The sequence below is a fragment of the Gadus chalcogrammus genome, chromosome 3 (assembly GCF_026213295.1).
Source record: "Gadus chalcogrammus isolate NIFS_2021 chromosome 3, NIFS_Gcha_1.0, whole genome shotgun sequence".
Lineage (NCBI taxonomy): Eukaryota > Metazoa > Chordata > Actinopteri > Gadiformes > Gadidae > Gadus > Gadus chalcogrammus.
Window position 1 is genome coordinate 27,595,548 of NC_079414.1, and position 26,203 is coordinate 27,621,750.

The 26,203-nt window shown below is 52.3% G+C and overlaps 1 protein-coding gene across 3 annotated transcripts; it reads right to left on the bottom strand.

Annotated features, from left to right (window-relative positions):
- Nucleotides 1-358: 358 nt before the first annotated feature.
- Nucleotides 359-26,168, bottom strand: pdcd11 (programmed cell death 11). Of its 3 annotated transcripts, none has more exons than XM_056587105.1 (37): nucleotides 26,077-26,168; nucleotides 25,319-25,446; nucleotides 24,675-24,812; nucleotides 23,999-24,163; nucleotides 23,230-23,391; nucleotides 22,447-22,567; nucleotides 21,581-21,756; nucleotides 21,010-21,114; nucleotides 20,648-20,860; nucleotides 20,228-20,352; nucleotides 19,980-20,040; nucleotides 19,415-19,561; nucleotides 16,767-17,018; nucleotides 16,336-16,467; nucleotides 15,747-15,941; nucleotides 14,874-15,044; nucleotides 14,389-14,602; nucleotides 14,045-14,197; nucleotides 13,063-13,175; nucleotides 12,203-12,708; nucleotides 11,821-11,883; nucleotides 11,623-11,719; nucleotides 11,258-11,347; nucleotides 10,344-10,446; nucleotides 9,581-9,758; nucleotides 8,250-8,306; nucleotides 7,947-8,069; nucleotides 7,484-7,603; nucleotides 6,917-7,109; nucleotides 6,104-6,253; nucleotides 5,560-5,682; nucleotides 4,864-5,019; nucleotides 3,253-3,503; nucleotides 2,192-2,360; nucleotides 1,834-1,987; nucleotides 1,363-1,528; nucleotides 359-914 (listed from the first exon to the last, which is right to left on the bottom strand). In XM_056587105.1, exons 2-37 carry the CDS (start codon nucleotides 25,418-25,420, stop codon nucleotides 743-745), a joined length of 5,616 nt encoding a protein of 1,871 aa, XP_056443080.1. In that variant the 5' UTR covers nucleotides 25,421-25,446; nucleotides 26,077-26,168; the 3' UTR covers nucleotides 359-742. The 3 variants fall into 3 exon arrangements, with proteins under 3 accessions (XP_056443080.1, XP_056443082.1, XP_056443081.1); XM_056587107.1 differs by having other exon boundaries at nucleotides 734-914; nucleotides 6,926-7,109; XM_056587106.1 differs by having other exon boundaries at nucleotides 734-914; nucleotides 4,864-5,016.
- Nucleotides 26,169-26,203: the final 35 nt, after the last annotated feature.

The window sequence follows — 26,203 nt, forward strand, 5'->3', positions numbered from 1 at the left end:
ACCTTTCATTTACCCTCTTCACTTCGTGCCACATACGGACATCCTCTCAATACTGCCAACGAGGAGGAGCAGGAGGAGGAGGAGGAAGCCGGTGGAGGAGGAAGGAGGAGGAGGAGGAAGGAGGTGGAGGAGGAAGAAGGAGGAGTAGGAGGAGGTGGAGGAGGAGTGTGATGTCAGCAGTAGATTCTCCAGGCCGGTGTAGAAGTCTCGCTCTCGCTACGTTCGTTTACTTCAGAGGCCGATTGCGTGTTAGTCTTGCATTCGCGTGTGTTACCGTACGTAAACGTGTCCTTATAAATATATATTGTTATTTTGTACTTGTTGCTTTTAAAAATAAAAAGTCATGTCATTGCAATGATAGAGGAAACAACAAAACTCCAAGTTATTTTTGTTTTAATAAAAAGAAAAGAAATAAAACGGTAAATTCAACACATCCATAAAAAATACGGAATAAAATATCTCCTTAAAGTCGAAAATCAGATATTATCTTCAAAGACTGAAATATGGTTTGAGAAGCTGTGATCCGTCCATCGCAACGAGAAGAGGATTCCCCTGGACATCGCCACGGTTACCGTCACCAGGGTGACAATCACCTTGGCAACCATCACCTGCGTCAACACCATGAGCTACAGTCCATGTTCCCGTTAAGCAGCGACTCAGGAGCTGGTCGACTGGGGCCTGCGTCTCCCCCTCCCATAGCAGGCCTCCTGCGTCTCCCCCCTCTCTCCCCCTCTCTCCCCCTCTAGCGGGCGGCCTGCGTGCCCTTGGCCTCTACGAACTCCAGGGCCTTCTCCTTCACCGTCTGGACGCTCTCCGGCGTGCCGTGCTTCTTCTCGTAGTCCAGGTAGCGCTTGAAGAAGAACTTGACCTTCTTGATCGCCACGCTGAGGTGGATCGCGCGGTCGAACAGCGCCCTGGGGGGGGGGGGGGGGGGGGGGAGGAGTTAACAGGGAGGCTGAGGGGGACATTAATAATACTGCGGGCAGGATAGTCCCGTAGGGTGATGGGGGTGATCTGACTCTGGGTCCCCAGTAAAAACATACTTGTAATTGACTGCAATTAGACAGCGCTTTTCTAACCAGTGGCCACTCAACGCCTTTACATAATGCCCCACATCCCCCCCCCCCCCCCCCGCCTCGCCAACGGCGGAGTCAGCCCCGCAGGGTGACAGCCAGCTGGTCAGCAGCAGTCAGGGTGAGGCGTCTTGCTCAGGGACACCTCCACACTCAGCTAGGAGGAGCCGGGGATCGAACCAGCGACCTTCCGGTCACCAGCCGACCCGCTCTGCCTCCTGAGCCTTATGCAGCCCCAACCCACTAACGAGTGTGTGGCCCCTAGCCACTAACGAGTGTGTGGCCCTACCTGACGTCCTTCTGGGAGCCGTGTTTGATGGTCAGGTCCATGAAGACCGACCACAGGTCCGTCCTCTTGGGGTACGTCCCCAGGATCTTGTCCATCATGGCTCGGCCGCGTTCCGTGTCGCCGTACTGGTACTCCAGCTGAGCGAACTTGGAGATCAGCTCCACGCCTGGGGGGGGGGGGGGGGAGAGAGGGTAAGAGAGGGGAGCTTTAGGGAAGCTGGGGGGAACTTGGGGGATTCTACTTCACTGAATAAGGTGACTTCCATTTAGATTGAGGGCGTTTATCAGACGCTTTTATCAAAAGCGACTTACAATAAGGACATTAGTCAGAAGAAAGAGAAACAACAATACATCTCTGTGGGTACAGTTAGGACGTTCATAGAGCCAAGTGCCAAGCACTAACTATCACTAGGTTAACCCGTTCCCCGTACACAACACAGCGAGGATAAGATGCTAAGTGTGTGCGTCTCACTGTCTGTGGAGGGCAGGCTCTGCAGCGCCCTCTGCAGGAGAGCGCTGGCCGCGTCGCTCTGACCCTGCTGCAGCAGGAAGCCGCCGTAGCTCAGCCACGAGCCCTTCTGCTGCCGGAAGCGCTTCACCATCGTCCGGTACAGAGACTCCGCCTCCTGGGGGGGGGGGGGGGGGGCAGAGATATTATTCGAGTGCGGTTTGGGAGAAGCGCCCCCAGTCGTCCATCAGCTCTTAGTGGGTGGAGGGCTCTGATCTGTGCTGCTTTAACGATGCTTTTGATTGGTGTGAGACGACTCCTGGTTCAGTTCCCTGCTCTGCTAGGAGGAGCCGGGGTGTGGGTTCGGGGCCCCGGGGCCTACCTTCATCTTGTTGGAGCGAGCGTAGATGTCGGCCAGCTGCTGGTAAACGGGCATGGGCTCGCAGAAGGTCTGCGCGCGCTCAAACACCTTCTTCAGGCTCTCCTCCGAGCCATACATGTTCTCCAGGTTCAGCAGCGCCACCCAGACGTTCAGCTTCTCCTGCTCCTCCCTGGAGGAGAACAACACCAGGAGTTAAACACACGTTCAGCTCCTCCCTGGAGGAGAACAACACCAGGGGTTAAACACACGTTCAGCTTCTCCTGCTCCTCCCTGGAGAAGAACACCAGGAGTTAAACACACGTTCAGCTTCTCCTGCTCCTCCCTGGAGGAGAACAACACCAGGAGTTAAACACACGTTCAGCTTCTCCTGCTCCTCCCTGGAGAAGAACACCAGGAGTTAAACACACGTTCAGCTTCTCCTGCTCCTCCCTGGAGAAGAACACCAGGAGTTAAACACACGTTCAGCTTCTCCTGCTCCTCCCTGGAGAAGAACACCAGGAGTTAAACACACGTTCAGCTTCTCCCTGGAGGAGAACAACACCAGGAGTTAAACACACGTTCGGCTCCTTCTGCTTCCCTGTCTGTAGCTTGTTCCTGTAAAGTGCTCTGTGACGGACCTGAAGGAGATGGTCTTCAGGGTCAGGGTTAGGGGCTGTGTAACAGTGAGCTCTGACCTGAAGGAGATGGTCTTCAGGGTCAGGGTTAGGGGCTGTGTAACAGTGAGCTCTGACCTGAAGGAGATGGTCTTCAGGGTCAGGGTTAGGGGCTGTGTAACAGTGAGCTCTGACCTGAAGGAGATGGTCTTCAGGGTCAGGGTTAGGGGCTGTGTAACAGTGAGCTCTGACCTGAAGGAGATGGTCTTCAGGGTTAGGGGCTGTGTAACAGTGAGCTCTGACCTGAAGGAGATGGTCTTCAGGGTCAGGGTTAGGGGCTGTGTAACAGTGAGCTCTGACCTGAAGGAGATGGTCTTCAGGGTCAGGGTTAGGGGCTGTGTAACAGTGAGCTCTGACCTGAAGGAGATGGTCTTCAGGGTTAGGGGCTGTGTAACAGTGAGCTCTGACCTGAAGGAGATGGTCTTCAGGGCCCTCTCGGCCACGCTGCGGGCCTGCTCTATCTGCGTGGCCTGCAGGTGGTTGGCCATGTACTGCAGCCACAGCAGGGAGCTGTTGGGCGAGGCCAGCAGCAGGCGCTCGAAGGAAGCCGCGTCCTGGGGCCGCAGGCCGGGCTCCATCAGCTGAACCTCGCGCCGCGCCAGGGCCTTCTCCTCCTCCTTCTGCTCCTGCTCCTGCTGCTGCTTGCTCTTCTTCTGGGGCTGGGAGGAGAACCACGGACAGACACACGCTTAGCTCCGGCTCCTCTTCAGGGTGCAGATATAGTTTCTGTTTATTTCTACTCTTTTTTATTCATTTATTTATTGGCTTATTGTTGATGGGGACCATGCATGATTATGAACATTTAAATAGGCCAGAATTACAAAAAAAAAAATAAGTCCCTGCAGTCCCTGGTTCATTTGCATCCCTGTCGTAGGCGGCCGTAGTCCGGCGGTCGATTAAACATGTTTTGCAGATGCATTTGAGACGGTTTATTAAACATGCTTAGCATATCACAGACGACAGTCAGAGCCTCTCTAAGCAACACCTGTGGACCATCGACATATCTCCCTGGAAGATGAGGATCAACTCATCCTCTTTAAGCAGCATCAGGGAACAAGGCCGGAGCCACAAGTCACAGAACTGAGAGCCATGTCTGGTGAGGCCATGAGAAGGAGGAGGCACAGAGAGACTTCAGGACGAGATAGGAGAAGACTTTCTTTAGTGGGGATTGTCGTATGTGATATGCTAAACATGTTGAATTAACTATCTAAAATACATCTGCAACGTCTGCTATAACTTGATCGACCGCCTGACTATGGTATCTATGGTAATGTTCATTCATACCATTGATAGTCAACAGTATGCAGTGTTACCCCCAGGCCTGAGGAGGCGCTCTACGGCCCCTGTTCAGTTTGTACCCGTAACATCGTCCAGGTGCTAGTCTATCAGAGTTAAAGAGGATATCAACGCCTCCACCTACGTTCTTGTGTCACTCGGTTACTAACAAGTTATCCTTGTATTATATAAAAAACAAAATGACCTTTTGCTACAAGGAGCAAGAAAAGACGCCATTCAAAGTAGAAAGCCATCGACAGGGGTGGGACAAAATATCGATACGGCGATATATCGTCGCCCTGCTTTGTGCGATACGAGAATCAATGCACTGGCGCCAAATCATTTTTATTATTGCTTTATTCCTGAAGAGTTAGACAGGAATTCGCCTGAAGCATCGATATTTAAATTAATAAAATAAGGCGCTCTGAACAGGTTTCCCTGCTCCACCAGGGGGCGCTCAACACACGGATGAAGGAAACCTGAACAGCAGTTAACTAGCCAAAGACAGTAGCCGAAAAACTGTTAGTACCGTGAATAAATACAGAAGTTCAGCACTCTACCTTTTCAGTCGTTCTGCATTACTCGTTAGACATACATCGTGATGTATCGTTACACCATATTGATTATTGCAGGATCGCTGCATGGCGATATTATCGGTATGGTGCGCTGTGTGTCGCGGATGGCACCGTGAGGTACCCTGTGACCCCCACCCCTCATCGTCATGGTCCCAGCGGGGGGTCCTACCTTGTCCGTCTCCTCGCTCTCCTCCCCCGCGCTGCTGTCCCCGTCCTGGGCCCGGGGGTCCGCGGTGGCCGGCCTCAGGGAGCTCAGACCCAGGTCCCAGGAGAACCCGGCTGACAGCTGTAGGCGGGCGGGGCCCGAGGGGTCTGGCTTCAGCTGCTGGGGGGACGACGACAAACGTGTTCAGGTCCACAACGTAGAACCTGACCAGGACGGGACATTCCTCCGATCCTGCCTACAACCAAGCATCGGGTATCGGCGAGTACACAATCCTACGCACTGATCCGACACCATCACGTGCCTCATTTAATACACGGGGAATCGGAACGGGAAACGTGCCATCTCCGCCCTACTCTCGTTTGAGCTGCCGGGACGGGAAAAGACGGGAAAACATGGATGCTCACGTTTAACTACAAGAATACAAATGTGTTATCAAAATGATAGATTATACATTTTCTTCAGTAAGTGAAGCGGCCGTGCGTTGCCGTCATCGTAGGAGAACCCTTCGATCAGAACCAGTGATGTTAGACGTTACAATGATAGATGCTGCGACGGTTTATACTCCGGATCGGGTGATACTCAAGTTCAGGAACCGGACAGGAAAAAATAGTATCGGAACATCTCTAGGGTTCGGAAAAATAGTATGGGCTCCCCAAAGTTCCTTTCACTTTCTTCCTGGCAGATCCCAGCCGGGGTTACCTTGGTCGTTGTGGTCTCCTCTTCCCTGCTGGACACCTCCACCCCGCTGTCGCTGTCCTCTGGTCGCCCCTTCTTCGCCTTTCTCTTCTTCTTCTTCTTATCCACAGTGACCACAGCCTTGACCTGGTCAAAGACACACACACAGAGACACCGAGACACACAGAGACAGAGACACGCACACAGACACGACCAAGCAGTTAGATATTCATGTTCATCAGCAGCTGGGTCTACTCTGAGATGAGCCCCAGTGAGACACTGATTGTCCTGATCCACCGTTTAGTCCTAACCCTACCTTGTTGTTGCAGGAAACCAAGGAACATCTGAAGTTACCGTGATGCTGTGCGGAACGCTATTATGAAGCTGTCCGTCACATATGAATTTAAGACTTACTTTGTTAATTAAAACATTGAAACAGAACATTCATACTCTAATATAATATAAAGTGGAGGGATACATTTAGTATTAATTCCCTTCTCTTGGGTCTGGCCAAAGCCCCCAGGTTTTGATTGGCCAGCGTTAGAACCTGCTGACCAGACATGTTTACCTTCTTAGGACGTTCCTCCTTCTCCTCCTCCTCCTCCTTCTCCTCCTCCTCCTCCTCTCCTTCTCTGAAGTACACGTCAGGGCCACTCTGAGTCTCCTGTACTGGCTGCTTCTTCATCTTCATCTTCTTGGACTTGATCTCAGCCATGGTCTGAAATACACCACAAGACCGGAGTTCTTAACTATAATGTCTAAATGTTGGCTGTATGTCATTGCCTACCATAAAGTACTGCAGACACATTTAGAAAAATGATGCAAAGATTACAGTGACGAAGACCACGTCCAGTGACGAAGACCACGTCCAGTGTGTTATTATGAATTCTCCTCACAACACATTCAGGTACATTAGAGAACAGGGACTTATCGGAGATCTTCATCCCTTCATGAGGAAGAGAAGGGAGCTACTTCAAGGGAGGGGATGAACAGGCTAGGAGAGACTAGCGCACGCTAGGAGAGGCTAGCGCACGCTAGGAGAGGCTAGCGCACGCTAGGGGAGGCTAGCGCACGCTAGGGGAGGCTAGCGCACGCTAGGGGAGGCTAGCGCACGCTAGGAGAGGCTAGCACACGCTAGGGGAGGCTAGCACACGCTAGGAGAGGCTAGTCCTATGTTAATTGTGTGCCGCTACCATGGCCAGGGCTCACTTGTAAAAGAGATATAAACATGTATATATATATATTATATATATTTCAATGTGATTTCTCCCTGGTTAAATAAAGATAAAAAAAAAAAGCTAGGAGAGGCAACAACACGCTAGGTTGCTCAGGGACACTCGAGGACCCTCAGGGACACGCCCCCACAGGCAGGATGCACCACCTTCAGCACCTCCATCATCGCGGCCTTCCTCTTCATCCGGGCGGCGAGCTCCCCCTTCATCCGGTCGGCGCGCTCCTCCTTCTGCTCCTCGGGGGGCCGCAGCGGCAGGCCCAGGGCCTCGGGCACCACGTCAGACTTCTTGGTGTCCTGGGTCAGCAGCGACAGCTCCACCAGCTGGGTCTCCGGGTCGACGCTGAGGAGGAGGAGGAGGAGGAGGAGGAAGAGGATTCATCATTTATACTGTTTAGACCGTCTATTATTGCTGGCCCTATTTGTTGTTGCTTGTTCCATTTGTCTTCTCCTTACCTTTAGCATTTCGTTTAGCATTTACCCTTAGCGTCTACTTTTGTTTGTATGAGTACTTTGTATTCTTAATGTATTTTATTTACTTTTATCGTGTGCTGTTTTCTCCTACGGAGGATTGATAAAGCCGTGTCGTATGACGGGACAGAGAGCTGGATATTCCTCTCCCCCTCCTCGTTTACTGAGCCTTCATTAACATGTGACGTATGAATGAAGCTTGTGGTTCAACGAGCTGCCAACAGGGGGGTGGGGGGGGGGGCCCACCTGATGATGCTGGTGGTGAGCAGGGTGGAGGAGGGCAGGTGCTGGCTCAGCACTTTGGGGCTGACGGAGAACTTGGTGGCCTTGTGGAGGAGCGCTCTGCCTGTGATGCTCCCGGACAGCCTGGTGGAGCGGGGGGAGACCACGGGTTAACAACCGCCACCGCCGAATCAAACGGTGACTGAATGAGACCTTTCACTCCAATATCTGCCCCTTGGTGTAGTGAGTGAGTAAGTGAGTGAGTGCGTTTATGCACGCGTGTGTTTATGCAAGAGTTGGTGTGTATTTATGTGCGTGTGGGTGTGTGTTTATGCGTACATGGGTGTATATTCAAATGAGTGCTCCTTGTGTGTACATACATATGCGTGTGTTTGTGTATATGCTTGTATAACTGTGTGTGTATATGCGAGTGTATATACGTGTGCGTACATGTGTCTCTGCGTATGTGCGTGTGTGTTCTTGTTACCTGACTAGGACCCCCTGATCCCCGGCGGACATGACGTAGCCCCTGATGAGTTTCCCAGGCTTCAGGGCGTCGGTGGACAGGACCTCGGGGTCCTTGGCCGCTGGGGCGAGGTCCGGGGCGACCCTGGGGGGGGCAAAGACCGTCAGAGGTTAGCCCCAACGCTAGCCCCGACGCTAGCCCCAATCATTAGCCAGACTTTAGCCAGACTTTAGCCAGACTTTAGCCAGACTTTAGCCAGACTTTAGCCAAACGACCAGACACAAGAGGAGTCTGTAGAGTGGTGCACTGCAGAACTCGTCGTACCTCGACTGACGCAGAGACAGCTCCCACTTGTCATCTTTAGTCCCCAGAAGGAAACATCTGAGGAGAGAAGGATACAGGAAACACCTTTAGGATGAGTCTTCAGTCAAGCATTAGTTTGTTCTAAGCCCGAAAGTAAACATTCTGTGGGACTTTCTAGGGTTAACATTTTAATTAACCGTGGAAACATAGAGGTAGAAATGTGCTGTAAAACCTGTTGCGTCATCGAGACGCTAACGCTAAGGCTAAGGTCCAGGCGTTTTGCTCGGACTCTATGCTGCGTTCTAGAGGAACCGGTACAACAGTCGATAGCTCCACCCAGAGGCCTCCACCCAGAGCTCCACCCAGAGGCCTCCACTAGAGCATTAGACAGCTCCACCCAGAGGCCTCCAGTAGAGCAGTAGACAGAGCTCCACCCAGAGGCCTCCACTAGAGCAGTAGACAGAGCTCCACCCAGAGGCCTCCAGTAGAGCAGTAGACAGAGCTCCACCCAGAGGCCTCCAGTAGAGCAGTAGACAGAGCTCCACCCAGAGGCCTCCTGTAGAGCAGTAGACAGAGCTCCACCCAGAGGCCTCCAGTAGAGCAGTAGACAGCTCCACCCAGAGGCCTCCACTAGAGCAGTAGACAGAGCTCCACCCAGGGGCCTCCAGTAGAGCAGTAGACAGCTCCACCCAGAGGCCTCCACTAGAGCAGTAGACAGAGCTCCACCCAGAGGCCTCCACTAGAGCAGTAGACAGAGCTACACCCAGAGCTCCACCCAGAGGCCTCCAGTAGAGCAGTAGACAGAGCTCCACCCAGAGGCCTCCAGTAGAGCAGTAGACAGCTCCACCCAGAGGCCTCCACTAGAGCAGTAGACAGCTCCACCCAGAGGCCTCCACTAGAGCAGTAGACAGAGCTCCACCCAGAGGCCTCCACTAGAGCAGTAGACAGAGCTACACCCAGAGCTCCACCCAGGGGCCTCCAGTAGAGCAGTAGACAGAGCTCCACCCAGAGGCCTCCAGTAGAGAAGTAGACAGCTCCACCCAGAGGCCTCCACTAGAGCTCCACCCAGAGGCCTCCAGTAGAGCTCCACCCAGAGGCCTCCAGTAGAGCTCCACCCAGAGGCCTCCAGTAGAGCAGTAGACAGCTCCACCCAGAGCTCCACCCAGAGGCCTCCAGTAGAGCAGTAGACAGAGCTCCACCCAGAGGCCTCCAGTAGAGCAGTAGACAGAGCTCCACCCAGAGGCCTCCAGTAGAGCAGTAGACAGCTCCACCCAGAGGCCTCCAGTAGAGCTCCACACAGAGGCCTCCAGTAGAGCTCCACCCAGAGGCCTCCAGTAGAGCAGTGGACCCACCTGAGGACCTGGTCCTTGCTGAAGGCCTTCAGGGGGTCCTTGCGGTAGCAGTCCGTCAGCTGCGTCATGGAGACGGTCCCCGTGGCGTCAGAGGGCAGCCGGACCAGGAGCCCCCGGCCGGGTTCGATGGTTGTCACCATGCCCAGGGTCACGACCCCTACCGCCAGCTGCTGCCGGCCTGCGGGGGGGGACAGAGGTCTTACTGGGAGGTTCTGACTCATTCCTGTGGATCTGGTTTCATGAAACCAGTTATAGCTGGGGTAGGCCGTTTGGAGAAACACTCTGAATGATTGAGCATGAGGGCAGACTAGCAGCTAGGCCAGCAGCTAACGAGCTAGGTTCAGACTAGCAGCTAGGCTAGCAGCTAACGAGCTAGGTCCAGGCTAGCAGCTAGGCTAGCAGCTAACGTGCTAGGTTCAGACTAGCACCTAGGCTAGCAGCTAACGAGCTAGGTCCAGGCTAGCAGCTAAAGAGCTAGGTCTAGACTAGCAGCTAGGCTAGCAGCTAACGAGCTAGGTCCAGACGAGCAGCTAGGCTAGCAGCTGACGAGCTAGGTCCAGACTAGCAGCAAGACTAGCAGCTAACGAGCTAGGTCCGGACTAGCAGCAAGACTAGCAGCTAAGGAGCTAGGTCCAGACTAGCAGATAACGAGCTAGGTCTAGACTAGCAGCAAGACTAGCAGCTAACGAGCTAGGTCCGGACTAGCAGCTAGGCTAGCAGCTAACAAGCTAGGTCCAGACGGGCAGCTAGGCGGCGGACTCACCGTTGAGCGACAGGGAGAAGCGGTAGGGTTTGGACGAGGCCTCGACCACCGTGGCCCTCACTGCCATGCCGCTCTTGTACAGTTTCTCTGGGTGGCTGGCCTCCTACAGGAAGGATTAGGGTTAGGGTAACACACAGCATTAAACATCAGAGAGTACGATAGCCTCCTACAGGAAGGGTTAGCGTTAGGGTTAGCACACAGCTTTAACACCAGAGTACCATAGCCTCCTACAGGAAGGGTTAGCACACAGCTTTAACACCAGAGTACCATAGCCTCCTCCAGGAAGGGTTAGCACACAGCTTTAACACCAGAGTACCATAGCCTCCTACAGGAAGGGTTAGCACACAGCTTTAAACACCAGAGTACCATAGCCTCCTACAGGAAGGGTTAGCACACAGCTTCAACACCAGAGTACCATAGCCTCCTACAGGAAGGGTTAGCACACAGCTTTAAACATCAGAGTACCATAGCCTCCTACAGGAACACACAACAGTTTTAAAAGAGTGCATGAAGAAAACATTCACTTTTTATTAATCTTTGGGCAGAAGTCACACAGCTAAAAGGTGCGTCATACAATGAGTACATTAGGTTCCCAGCAACCATAGATGACATTCAAAGTAGTTTTTGTTAGAGAATAACCAACAGAGCAGTTTATATTCGAGTGTAGTGTAGAAAGAACTTCCGGCTCTATGGAGCGAATGTCCTTCCTCTATCGCCGCAGACGATTGCAGATACAGAGTGTGACAGAAAAAGGTTTTGTGAGTTTACATCCATGTCCGAAGCGTTGGACTGACGGTAAGAAGGAGCGGTGGTTGCATTCTGTTTGCACACTAGCGTGGGCTTCATAACCCGACGTGGCGGGTCCAGTCAGGGGGAGTTAACCAGACGTTCCTTCACGTTGGAGCTGAACTCACCTTGGGGTCTTTGACGAGGTCCAGCAGGTCGATGATCCCGATGAGGGAGGGGTCAGTGCTGACCTCCAGACACTTCCTCTCTGTGTTGTACTGGGGACAGAAGGACCGGTCAGCGTCCAACAGACACCTTACAGAGACTCGCACTTACATTGAGGGCACTTAGACAAACGCTATAATCCAAAGCGATTTACAAGAGGTACATTTGTAAGAATGTTCATAGAACCAAGTGCCAAGCACTAACAATCACTAGGTTAACCCATTCCCCTTGTACAAAACAGATAGCTAGGGTAAGGATAGGATAAGTGCCAGGACACACACACGCACAAATAAATAAATAAATGGAAGTGTTCATTCCAGTATAGTACCTTTGATACAAAGCATGTGATTTGTTGTCCAGCCTTGAAGCTTCCCAGTTTCTCCCGTGGCTTCACTGGCTTGATTTTCACACCGTCGTCCAGCTTACTGGGGGCGAGCGAGAGGGAGGGAGAGTTTAACCGATGCCTGTGTGACGTATTGAGACTAGACAACCAGACAGACGGACAGACGGACGGACAGGCGGGTACCTGGGAACCAGAGTGAGCTCGGGAATCGAATATTTGAAGTTGGGGTGAGAGAAGGGCAGGAAACTGAAACACAAAGAGAGACACAGCTACGTTAATAACACTAAAGAACAGATGTCGATCAGTGGCCTCGTTAACACTTAGATGACTGAGCTCTCTAAGCAGCCTCTGGTAATAACACTTCCAAGAACTGAGGTCTCTGGAACAACCCTTAGCATGGCGGTCTAACGCGGCGGTCTCTGTGGGAGGAGCCTCTCAGCTCACCGGTGAACTGAGGTCTCTGTAACAACCCTTAGCATGGCGGTCTAACGCGGCGGTCTCTGTAACAACCCTCAGCATGGCGGTCTAACGCGGCGGTCTCTGTGGGAGGAGCCTCTCAGCTCACCGGTGGCTGGTGCCCTCTCGGCCCCCGATGACGCGGGCCCGGACCCGGGCGCCCGCCTCCAGCAGCGCCGTGGGGAAGCTGCCGATGGCCACGGCGTCCACCATCTGGGACACGTGCACGCTCCCCGTGCCGCCGCCGTCCAGCGCCACCAGCACGCACATGGGCTTCACCGAGCGCACCGCGCCCTCCACCGTCTCGCCGTAGGTGTGTCCGGGCGACGCCTCGCTCTCCGACGTGGTGGCGGCGCGTGGCGCCGGGGCCGGGTGGCGGGAGGCCCCCGCCTCCACGCGCAGCAGGGGCAGCCCCCGCAGCTCCGCGCACGCCGGGTCCGTGACCGTCACGGAGAGGGCGGAGCCCGGCTTCAGGTGGCCCGCCTCGCTGAACACGGCGTTGATGTGGCAGGCGGCGTGCACCACGGCCAGGCGGGCGGAGCTCTCGAAGGCGACCACGGCGAAGGCCTGGTCCACGTGCTGCACCATCACGGCCAGCAGGGAGCCCGCCTCCAGCTGGGGGGGGGGGGGCAAAGGGATCAGTAAATCAATAAATATTAAAAAGATAACTATCTTTTTCACCCGGAGAAAGTTTAAGTTGTGAAAGCTCGACAATAGGAAATCGATAAAACATCGACAAGCGGCTGAAGATTTTATATTTCTTTCGGCCAACAGTTGCATGAAGCACAGACCCATGTTTCTCACTAAATTCAGTATTTCTTCTCGAAAATATTTTTGTGTGAAGGGGGTACTCTTAGGAGGGGGGTACACTAGTAGAAAGAGCTTGAGAACCCTTGCTTTAGATGCATGTACGCTGTATGCTTAGAGGCATAATGCTGTACGCCGGACACAGCGGCAGAAGAGACTCACCGATTTCTTCTTGGCCAGCAGCTTAGGCAGGACGGAGACGTGGACGCGGGCGGAGAGGAGGTCAACCTGGAGAACCACCGCCGTGACCTTCTGACCCGGGGTCAAGGTCACGCCTGGCACGGACAAAACATGCACATCAAGTTTAACCAACAAGGTCGTTCACTCTCTTCAAAATTCACTAAAAACTTAGCTTCTCTTACAAGTTTGAGTCAACGCAATAAACAACCTCATAGTAAACGGTAAATAGACTGCATCTATACCTCCCTTTGCTTACCAGTTGCCCCTCAAAGCGCATTAAAGGGACACTGTAAAAATTACTCCCATCTAGTGGTACAATTGTATATTGCATTCAAACTAATAGTGCTCGCTTGTTCAAAAACTACGGTGGGCAGTATATGCCAAGAAGCTGTGTCATGACATCCAATACTACCTCATCGAGTCATTCGAGTGATAATGAGGTTCGTTATTTAAAAAAAAATTCAAACTGCATTGAATCATTAGTGTAAGCTAATGATGTATGAGTAATTACTCCTCGAGCAAGATAGTGAATTATTTCATTCATCATTCACGCTGGCTCAGAGTGTTTCGCGTTTGCATTTCCTGTACCACATAGTGCTTTTTTGTCAGTTCATAGACCTGAAGAACATGGAAGCCTCCATGAAGCTTACACGTCCTATGTAACTACATATTAATCATTCTTCGCTCAGGAGGATAAGTGAGCTTTTTGGCAGAGATCATTTTACACCAATGAGGACTTATTTATGAATGAATACGTTGATTTGAGGTAATAAATGACTTAAAATATTAGGTGTCCCTTTAAAGTATCGCCTCAAATTCAACCAATCATAAACACATTCACCCAGTCATGCACACATTCACCCCCCGACGGCGGAGTCAACCACGCAGGGCGACAGCCAGCTGGTCAGGAGCAGTCCGTCACACACACACACACAGGGCATCTCTCCCTCTGCCCCCCACCCACCTAGGACGTGAGGCTTGCTGGCTGCTATGGCGACGCCCGTCAGCTCGTCGGACTTGAAGGTGGCCCCGCCCCCCTCCGGCGCCTCCTCCACGGCCAGCGTGAGCTTCTGCCCCACGGTGAGCTCCAGCAGCTCCTGCCGCGCCCCGGAACCTTCTGGAAGGCAAAGACATTCAGCACACGTGTTTATCCAAAGCAATGAGCGATTTACCGATATATTGGCTGCCCGATATTATTATATTTTATATTTATTTTCGCGGTCAAAAAGGCCATTTTGTAAAATGGCCGCCACGCTACAATGACCTTCTCTTCTCCTATAGGGGGGGGGGGGGGGGGGGGGGCTGTACCTCTGCTGGCCAGCACCTCTTCGGCGCTCCTCCTCTCCCTCAGCCCCCTGAGCAGCAGCGCCTGGGCCCCGCCCTCCGGGTCCGTGACCTCCGACCCCTTCAGGGTCACCAGGAAGCGCTGCTTCTCCTCGTCGAAGGTGGTCACCATGGCGACCACCGTCTGGCCCAGCTGGTAGACGGAGGCTGTGTCCGTCACGAAGCGGTCGCACAGCGCCTGGGGGAGGGGGGGGCGTTAGTACACACCTCATAGACACCTACACTACAGATACACACTATACACACACCATAGACACCTACACACTACAGATACACACTACAGATACACACACCTCAGACACCTACACACTACAGATACACACACCATAGACACATTTACACAGCAGATACACACTACGTATACAAGACAGACAGACAGACAGACAGACAGACAGACAGACAGACAGACAGACAGACAGACAGACAGACAGACAGAGCGAGCCACTCACAGACTTGGGGGCCAGGCCCATGATGCCACAGGGGAACTCCACGAACACCCCGTAGGGCATGAGCTTCTTGATCCAGCCCACCAGGGTCATCCCCACCGCCAGGTCAGAGAAGCCCTTCACGAACAGCCCCTCCTCCAGGCCCCAGCGCACCAGAGGCTTCTGGGTGAGGGTCTTCAGGGGGGGGGGGGGGGGGGTTAAGGACAACACCACGGGAGGGGGTGGGGGGGGGGACCGCTTCTCATTCCTCACCTCACCTTAATACTACAATGTCATAATGTGCACTTTCCACTGTACATTTTATGTATTGCTGGACACAATGCTCTTTATTTTATCATTGCATCTTTCTATATTCGATGGGCTGCTCTAACGGGTATGAAATGAAGTTCTTATCTTATCTCAACGCATTCACAGAAAATAAACTAAATCCCAACTGAACCGAACGTGAGTGGAACAGAGCAGACGTGCGGCCCAGGACGTAGGGCGCCCTACGGCCCAGCACGTGGGGCGCCCTACGGCCCAGGACGTAGGGCGCCCTACGGCCCAGGACGTAGGGCGCCCTACGGCCCAGGACGTGGGGCGCCCTACGGCCCAGGACGTGGGGCGGGTCGGTGGTTCAATCGAGTGTCGGCGAGGCACCTCACTCTGACTGCTCCCGATGTGTGGGAATGCGTGCATGAATTGGTGAAAAGGTGCAAGAACGGGTGATTGTGTGCATGGACGGGTGAATGGGTGTATGGGAGACTGAATGAATGGGTGAATGTCAGGCTGTATTGCACAGCTCTTTGGGCGGCTACTGGTTAGACATGCGCTGCTGAAGTGCAGTCCCTGGTTCAGATCTAAGGAGAACACTTTGAAGACATCACTGAAGGATACGATGGACTCCTTGTACCTGCTGAGGCAGACCAGGTTGCTGATGACGTCCCCCTCCTCCAGGGCCTCCCACAGGAGGGCGCAGTTGGACACGTGGTCCGAGAGGTGCATTGTGGGTAGCAGAGCGGGGACCTCGTCGGGGAGGATGGCGACCTCCAGACACACGGCCGACTTGGTCACCAGCCGCGCCTCGCACCTCTGCAAGGAACCCCAGACACAGGGGGTCAGGCACGGGACGCACTCACTGGGTGGACGTCCTGGCACTTAATGTACGCACTCACTGTCCTGGCACTTAATGTACGCACTCACTGTCCTGCACTTAATGTACGCACTCACTGTCCTTGTACTTGTACTTGCCTTGGTTCTATGAACATCCTTACTGTACCCACAGAGATATATTGTGGTTTCTCTTTCTTCTGACCAACATTGGATCACCATCATTGGATAAAAGCGTCTGCTAAACACCGAGTGTTAAAGTCCAAAGTATTAGAAGAGGATCTACATGGCCGGTCCAAACCGATGGACGCACAGAACCATCAGTCCCACCAGTGGACGAGGACGGTCATAGCGGGGGGGGGGGGGGGGGGGTTACCTGGCCCACTTCCATCAGCACGCGGGGCGCGGCGGTGCCCTCGCCCGCCGTGTCCCCCTCCACCACCGCCTTGAAGGACAGCAGCAGCCTCTCCTTCTCCGGCTCGCACTCCAGGACCTTCACCTTCACCACCTGCAGCGGCAGCGCACCCGTCAGCAAGCCCACCACCGTTTGACATCACTTTACGTTTGACAGATCATAATTTCTCTTATGCGAGACTGTGAGAAGGGGAAGGGTTTCACCTTCTCACAACATTACATTACCGAATCGATATTGAAATCGAATCGAAGATTAAATCGATTCCGGCCCTTGGTAGGAAATGGTTGTGGAGATGAGTTGCGATCCACAGACCTACCGCAGATAGACCACTGGTACCCAACCCCTCCTGCTCCTTAAGGTCCTACATCTCAGTGTCCCAGTGAGACGCTTACCTGTCCCACGTAGAACACCTCCTCGGGGCTGGCCAGCGGCTCGGTGCTCAGCTCCCTCAGGGGCACCAGCCCCTTCACCTCGTTGTAGAAGCGCACGATGCAGCCGAAGCTCTGGATGGACACCACGAAGCCGTGGGCGACCAGGCCGGGCCGGGCCACCGCGTAGCTGGACACCACCGGCAGCGTGGACGTCAGGAGGGCCTTCTTCCGGGTCAGCGTCACGCGCCTCTTGTCCACCTCCACCGACAACACCTGGAGACAGAGGGGACAGAGAGAGGATGAGGACAACACCTGGAGACAGAGGGGACAGAGAGGAGGAGGACAACACCTGGAGACAGAGAGGATGAGGACAACACCTGGAGACAGAGAGGACAGAGAGAGGATGAGGAGGACAACACCTGGAGACAGAGGGGACAGAGAGAGGATGAGGACAACACCTGGAGACAGAGGGGACAGAGAGAGGATGAGGACAACACCTGGAGACAGAGAGGATGAGGACAACACCTGGAGACAGAGGGGACAGAGAGAGGATGAGGACAACACCTGGAGACAGAGAGGATGAGGACAACACCTGGAGACAGAGGGGACTAGGGCTGTCACTTTTTCCAAAAATGAAATTCGAACGAATTTCGAATGTCCATAATTAATTCGAATACATTCGAATACATTCGACCCCCCCCCCCCCCCCCCCCCCATAGAACTATTAAAAAAATAAAAAATATATAAAAAACACGACAACGACTGTTGTCGTGTTTCTTTTTATTTCTTGTGGAAATCACGTATACCTACTGAATTCATAACAGCAGGATAAAAACACATCTTTGATAACACATTTGTAAACACAACAAGAGGAAGCTCCGACAAACAAGTGCGGCTGTCTTTTACGCATTAACAATAACTGCTCGGAGCGCGATATGCGGAGCGCATGTCGTCCATGGCACACACAGCCATAAACGAACAATCTGTGAGGCCGACCTCCAACACGGCATGCTGCTCTTTTTATTCCTTACGGAAAGAAAATTACATGTAGTCTCGCAGCTCTCCGTTACCGCTGCAGCTGCTTCTGTCCGCCGTGCTGTATAAGTCCCCAAACAGGCTGCCCATCGCGCCCAGCGCAGCAGCGGACTTTTCTCCCCGTCGTGTGCGATCAGTGTCGGTCTCCGTTTCAATGAGCTCGTGTGAGAGGCTTTCAGTCACGAGATGTTTCTGTGCAGGGGAAAGGTGGACTAACCGGGAGAAGCGGGGATCCAGGAGGGCCGCTTTATTGAGGAGAAGCCACTCGCCGCTCTCTTCTTTATAGCGCATTTTTACAGTTCGAATGGAGAATTACACTTCGAATTCGAACTTTTCACCCCACCTTCAAACGAATATTCGAACTTTGAATAAAAAGTGACAGCCCTAGAGGGGACAGAGAGAGGATGAGGACAACACCTGGAGACAGAGGGGACAGAGAGAGGAGGACGACACCTGGAGACAGAGGGGACAGAGAGAGGATGAGGACAACACCTGGAGACAGAGGGGACAGAGAGAGGAGGACGACACCTGGAGACAGAGAGGACAGAGAGAGGATGAGGACACCTGGAGACAGAGGGGACAGAGAGAGGATGAGGACACCTGGAGACAGAGGGGACAGAGAGAGGATGAGGACAACACCTGGAGACAGAGGGGACAGAGAGAGGAGGATAACACCTGGAGACAGAGGGGACAGAGAGAGGAGGATAACACCTGGAGACAGAGAGGATGAGGACAACACCTGGAGACAGAGGGGACAGAGAGAGGAGGAGGACAACACCTGGAGACAGAGGGGACAGAGAGAGGATGAGGACAACACCTGGAGACAGAGAGGACAGAGAGGAGAAGAGGACAACACCTGGAGACAGAGGGGACAGAGAGGAGAAGAGGACAACACCTGGAGACAGAGGGGACAGAGAGGATGAGGACAACACCTGGAGACAGAGGGGACAGAGAGAGGAGGACGACACCTGGAGACAGAGGGGACAGAGAGAGGATGAGGACAACACCTGGAGACAGAGGGGACAGAGAGAGGAGGACGACACCTGGAGACAGAGAGGACAGAGAGAGGATGAGGACACCTGGAGACAGAGGGGACAGAGAGAGGATGAGGACACCTGGAGACAGAGGGGACAGAGAGGATGAGGACAACACCTGGAGACAGAGGGGACAGAGAGAGGATGAGGACACCTGGAGACAGAGGGGACAGAGAGAGGATGAGGACAACACCTGGGGACAGAGAGAGGATGAGGACAACACCTGGAGACAGAGGGGACAGAGAGAGGATGAGGACAACACCTGGAGACAGAGGGGATGAGGACAACACCTGGAGACAGAGGGGACAGAGAGAGGATGAGGACAACACCTGGAGACAGAGGGGACAGAGAGAGGAGGACGACACCTGGAGACAGAGGGGACAGAGAGAGGATGAGGACAACACCTGGAGACAGAGGGGACAGAGAGAGGATGAGGACAACACCTGGAGACAGAGGGGACAGAGAGAGGAGGACGACACCTGGAGACAGAGGGGACAGAGAGGAGAAGAGGACACTGAAGGACGTAGGGGTCAGGAGTCACAGAGACGCACACACTGAGACAGACGCACACACACACACACACACACACACTACACCGACCCTGCATTTGATCTTCATGCCCTCGCTGTACTTCTTCTCAGGGTTGCGCAGCAGGATGTCAGAGAGGTGGGTCTTGGGGACCAGGCCTTTGAGGTTCCCCGACAGCTGCACCATCATCCCGTGGTCCAGCAGCTCGGACACCGTGCCCTGGGGGTGAACAGTGACACACAGGGAGGAATGAGGACCACCAGACAACACCAACTATTACCAGACGCATGTTGTGCTGATATGGATCATTCTTGGAGTTGCTGTAGTCACCCGAAAGTTTGCCACAGAATAAACACTACACAGACCTCACAGAAGTATACGTGAATTGTATATTGTGTATGTATTGTTGTTTTTGCTTTGCCTTTGTTTGACTAGACATCATTGCAAATGAAGCTCACCCTTCAATTGATCTTTCGAGCATAAATAAAGGTAAAATTAAATGAATGCCAACAGTAAAAATAACTACCCTATGTTTGAATGCCCGATTTTGGGTAAGAAAGAGTTTCACCAAAAGGTGATGAGTTTGCACTCCTGATTAAATGATACTTTGTGTTCAAATAAATTAACGTCTTCTTACCATGACGACCTCTCCGACCTGGATGTCCTCGAACCTGAAGTGAACCTTATCCCTCACACTCCTAGGGAGAAGGACATGAACACGGCAGAAAGGAGGCTTCAATGGACATACCTACAGTTACACTTGGCAGACGCTTTTATCCAAGGTGACGTACAATCATACAAATATATATGGCAGAGTCAACGATGCAAGTACAACACACGTATATAGGGTCCCCCACCGTCCCGAGGGGGGGAATAAAGACGTACTTGCGCAGGCTGGCGAAGTGGACCTGCTCCATGGCGCTGAAGTTCAGGATCCTGCAGCTCAGCTCCGGGAGGGAGAGCAGCTTGTCCAGCGCTGAGGTCTGCGCCGTCTCCTTCAGGTGGTTTTTCTGAGGAAGGAGACCAGAACACACAGACTCATTGGTTTTGAAGTTTGTGCGAATCACACAGTAAAGCTTGTGAACTATTCACGCTGCGATTGGTGTGAACAAACCCCCGTTTAAGCTCCAAATCAAACACTGAGATCAATAAATAAAATTGTCTAGGAAAGAGGGGGAGTGTTATCCCCATGGTTACGACCCACTCCAACATGGTGATACTTTTTAAGCGAGTAAGTCACCTTAATGGTTGAGGATCATGAGTGCATGCCATGAGTAAGCCCTGATCAGCAGGGAGCCCACTCACGTGTACGAAGGCCCTGGTTTGGTCGGGCAGCTCCAGCAGAGCTCCGGACATGTTGTGCATGGAGGTCACCCTGCAGCCGTCCACCACCTCCCCGATACGGTCCCCCCCGGCGGGGGCGAGGTCCACCAGGGAGCCGGGCGCGAGGAGGTGGCGGCGCAGAGAGAGGGCCACCAGGCGGGTGACGGGCTCGATGTAGAGGACGCAGGCCTGGACCTGACGGGGGCCAGAGGGGGAGACCAGAGCGGTGAGGAGAGGCTGCAGAACGTCCACTCCGGGGGCAGAACGACGTAGAGCATGGTGCAGGACGGTTTTAACCCTGCGGGCGGAGTTAATGTTCAACATCAGGGGGGGGGGGGGGGTACCTCTTGTCCGACGGTGTAGGTGGATTCCTCCTCGGGCTCCATGTGCAGGAAGTCTACCTGGCCACTGAAGGACAGGAAGCTCAGGAGAAGACCGTGTTTGGTCACCTGCAAACGGAATCATTTCAAAATCACAACTAGGCCACGACAGTCAGAGGTCGAAGAACACGACTCCTCCGAATGGACCAAGCTCCATTTGACCTTCCCGATTCTTATTCCTTAACTTGAGTATCGGCCAATACCAAATATATACCGAAACAGCATCTAGCATTATAACTACTAACAGCACTTGTTCTTAGTGAAGGGTTTTATTAACATGACAGCAATGTATAGCTGGTGCGCTTACTGACAATTTATTTTTTTCTAATCTTGCTACCATCACAGGATAGTTAGATAGCAGCTCCCCGATCCTGCGTTTTAGGCAGTATCAGAGGATTTTCCAATACTGGAGTCGGTATCAGAACAACTCTCCTTAAAATCTGAAATTAGGATGGATTTTGTAACTTGAGCTGGTTCTAAATGTATCCAATGATAATAACAACACACAGCCTGGTCCCATCAACGCCGGGCTCACCGTTTTGACCTTGGCCTTGACCAGCAGGCCGGGCTGCAGGCTGGTGAGGCTCCAGTCGTGGGAGGCGTCGGCGAACGTCCGGGCCAGGGCCAGGGGGTTCACCGAGAGACGCACCACCCGGCCCGAGCCCTTCACCTCGTCCACCCGGCAGGTGATGGTCTGGCCCGCCCGCAGCTCTGGAGAAGAGGAGGTACACGTGGATATGAGGGGGGGGGGGGGGGACATAATATCCATACAGCGATATATCATCGCCCTTCGCTGCCGCGAACTGAGGATCAATACTGATTAACGTTGTCTTTTTTACAATTTTCTTATTCATGTAGAGTAAGACGGGTAATATCGCCCCAAATATAGATTTAATCAATAAAATATGGAGCTCTAAACATATTAACCTGCACCTTGAGGTGGACAATTCAACACATGAATCAGAACGAACCAAAGACAGTAACTGAAAATTCCTTGAAAAGGAATTTCTATACATTATCCTTAAAAAAAAATAAGGATAATGTATAGTTTGCATTTGCCTCGCCGCTGTAGCCACGAAGTCTGATACTGAACCCAATCGACTGACCCATGGTTTAGATTCCTTTAACCATCTTGCAGCCTTGCAGCCACTTCACCCCATAGAGTATTACAGTTTAACCTGGTCTCTCCCGTCATGGCTGACTTCAGCCCTGACCAATCCAAACCTCGTCACAATGCCCCCCTCCCCTTTGCTACCTTTGTATTAACCCCAGGATGTGAGAGTTCCCCTTTAAGAATCGTGTCCCCCCATGGCCTCACTGAATGTGTCCGTGGTAACCCTGATGTGTTCTTCTTCCCCCATACCTTCAGGGTTGGGGTTCTGGTCGGTGGCCACGCCTTACCTTCAGGGTTGGGGTTCTGGTCGGTGGCCACCTGTCGGGGCAGGAAGGCTTTGGTCTCCCCAACGCCGATATCCACCAGGTAGCCGTGGTCCTCCACGCTCTCCACGCAGCCGCTGAGCGTCTACACACGGCGAGGGGAGGTCAGCCTCCAGTGAACACACACGCTGACCACTCACCACGCGAGGGGTGGGACTAAGTATCGATACGGGGAGATATCGTCGCCTTTCTTCGTGCGATACAAGAAACTACAAATATCGTTATACTTTCATTTTTATGCTTTATTCTTGAAGAGAAGTATCGCCTGAAATATTGATGTTTTAATTAATAAAATAAGGCACTCTAAACACATTTCCCTGCTCCTCCAGTTGGCGCTCAACACACGAATGAAGGAAATTTGAACGGAAGTTAACCAACCAAAGACGAGTCACTGAAAAACTTGGTTTGGTCCGTGAATAAAGACTGAAGTCCAGCACTTTGTATTCATCGGTAGACGATTATCGTGATGCATCGTTATGGGATTGTCCAACCACATATTGATTTTAGCAGAATCGACATGGTAGGCTAGGTATGGCGTATGGTAGGCCAGGTATGGCGTAGGGTAGGCCAGCTATGGCGTAGGGTAGGCCAGGTATGGCGTAGGGTAGGCCAGCTATGGCGTAGGGTAGGCCAGCTATGGCGTAGGGTAGGCCAGCTATGGCGTACGGTAGGCTAGGTATGGCGTATGGTGGCTAGGTATGGCGTAGGGTGGGTTAGGGTTCCCGGGCTTCACGCCCTACGACTCACCATGCCAGGCCTCAGCGTGCCCGGGCGGAGGGCTTTGTTGAGCAGCTTGGGGTTGATTGACAGCTTGATGCTGAGAGCCCCGCTCTTGGTGATGTCCAGCTTGAGGACCACACAGCGGACCAGCATGCCCGGGCGGAAGACCCGGTCCAGGGACGAGATCTCCTGCACAGAGTAACACAGAAAGAGCTCTTAGCAATATGAAGAATGACACATCCAGGGCTAATCTACAACTCTGGTTCCTTGCTTAATGTCATCTTTTAATCCAACAATGGAAGTCATTTACATTTACGGCATTTAGCAGACGGTATTATCCAAAGCGACTTACAATAAGTCCATTTGTCAGAAGAAAGAGAAACAACAATATATCTCTGTGGGTACAGTAAGGATGATCATAGAACCAAGTGCCAAGCACTAACCATCACTAGGTTAACCCATTCCCCGTACACAACACAGATAGCCAGGGTAAGATGCTACACCATGCTAAGTACTCAGGTAATCGAGCAGAATAAGGACAAGAGAACCAGGGTGTGCAGTCCAGGAGCCATAGGCACCTCACCGTTAGACTGCAGGTTAATGATAATGATAATAATAATAATGATAAGATTAATAATTGCATATGAAGGCGCCTTTCTCTGCACTCAAGGACGCCGTACAAAAGGTACACAAACGTCATTTGAAAGTAACAACACTAAGAAAAAGAAATGCTAATAAAACCCGACAGAGTAACTGGCCTCCGGCTGAGCACGCCGTTGAGAGCCGGGAGCCCCACCTCTGTGCCCTGTGAGCGCAGCTGCTCGCTGAGCAGCTTGGTGTAGCCGTCGCTGATGTTCTTGATCTGCAGGAACCCCAGCAGCCCGCAGGGGAGGCTCATCACCACGTCGAAGTCGGCCACCTCCTTCACACAGGCCAGCATCAGCATGCCCTCCTTGATGTTCTGGAAGGACAAACCACAGCCGACCGGTTAGAACCCGCTTCAGACCTCAACGTCTGCAGTCAACGGTAAACAGACTGCATTTACACAGCGCTTTTCTAACCGGTGGCCACTCAAAGCGCTGGACAATATTGCCGAACATTCACCCATTCATGTCAGACAGCGACGGCGGAGTCAGCCACGCAGGGCGACAGCCAGCTGGTCAGGAGCAGTCAGGGTGAGGCGTCTCGCTCAGGGACACCTCCACACTCAGCTAGGAGGAGCCGGGGATCGAACTAGCGACCTTCAGGTTACCAGCCGACCCGAGTGTCGAGGTGACCCTGAGCAAGACGCCTCACCCTAACTGCTGCCGATGAGATGGCTGTCGCCTTGCATGGTTGACACCGCCATCGGTGTGGGAATGTGTGCATGAATGGGTGTTTTCTGTTTAGAAAAGCGCTGTGTAATTGCAGTCCGTTTACCATTTAATGCCATGTCGGTGCCATACATGGCGATGTAAAAGCCGACCCTGTACCTTAAGATGTAGGATCTCCACATATTTTGCCGGGGCGTTGAGCGTCACTGGGTCAGAGGCACTCTTCTTCTTCTTGGCAGTCGTGCTGTCTTCCTTAGAGCCTCCCTTCCTCTTCTTCGTCTCTGGTTGCACATGGGGCTGTGGGGTGAAATACAGGATTTAATCTACAATATCCAGGAAATGTACGGGACAAAAAGATCAGCTTAAATACGACATGTACAGAGTATGATCCATCATTAAGACTTGTAAAAAATAATTTTGTAACTACATTTACATTTACGACATTGAGCAGACACATTTATCCAAAGCGACTTACAATAAGTATTTTTATCAGAAGAAAGAATCAACTATATATCGTGTCGGTACAGTAAGGATGTCATAAAGACAAGTGCGAAGCACTAACCATCACTAGGTTAACCTATTCCCCGTTTACAACAGAGATAGCTAGGATACTACACCATGCAAAGTACTGTATTTGTGTGCAAGGATGTACAACATACAATAAGCGCGTACATTAGAGCAAGTAGTACAACCTGCATTAGGTGCGTACATTCAGTAAATAGACAACAAGTACTATACATAATGTTTGTTTGGATAACGATGAGTATGAAACAAGGTTGAGTGTGGAAGTGTCAGGGCCGTACCTGAAAGAGGTTGTCCACTTCCTTCCTCTCTTCCAGTGTTTTGGTCTCAGCAGGCTTCTTCTCAATTCCTCCACGAGGAAAGTCTTCCTCTGTCGATGCCATGTTTGTCTTTAGAATATTCCAGTTGTCTGAAAAAATACATACACATCCCCACACAGCATAGGTAAGATCAGGTGAGTTTTGTGCATACTGTTTGATACTGCTAATCCATGATGTGACACAGATACTGGAGTAGCTGGATGTTCAGATTACATCCAAGCCAGAATCGATTGCAGTAAACATGAAGCCATCTCTTCCATCACCATCAGGAGACCATCAACAAGGGATGTCTGTATCCATATCAATGATTATTAAATGATCTGCTGCTGACATTTGACAGCAGCTATTCTGAGAAGTACATGAGCTCTTTTATTAAAGGTTAATCAGCCATTGTTTGTGCATTTAAAGTACAGATAGCACAGGTGATATCACGATATCATCACATAACATCAAAGCTCTGGAGGTCACAGTCAGACCTACATAAAGGTAGGCCGGAGGCAGGTATAACATGCTGAGATCAGTCAGAGAGAACCCAAACACACACACGGCACTTTAATACCAGAAACACACAAGGTAGCTCACACATTATAGCATCAAAACTTAGCCAAGAGGCAGCCTATACATCTGACAAAGTGCAGCCTTTATGTCTATAGTTACGTAGTTTCACACTGATATGAAGACAGCATGCAATAAAAGCTCATTATAATCAGTATTCTTACATTATTCGTGTTAAATCTCCGCTTCATCAGAATTCAAAACTCACGTGTAGAGCCTCAGCGTGCCACTAACCCGGAAGCACAACCCGGGGGAGAGGGTTCAACGCTTACCCAATCAGCGCTGGGATCG

Coding starts and splice junctions, on each gene's coding strand:
- pdcd11 (XM_056587105.1), bottom strand. CDS start 25,420: ATGGCATCGACAGAGGAAGACTTTCCTCGTGGAGGAATTGAGAAGAAG. Junction 24,164..24,674: donor TGGAGATCCTACATCTTAAG/GTACAGGGTCGG, acceptor TTGTCCTTCCAG/AACATCAAGGAGGGCATGCT. Junction 1,988..2,191: donor CTCGCTCCAACAAGATGAAG/GTAGGCCCCGGG, acceptor CCCCCCCCCCAG/GAGGCGGAGTCTCTGTACCG.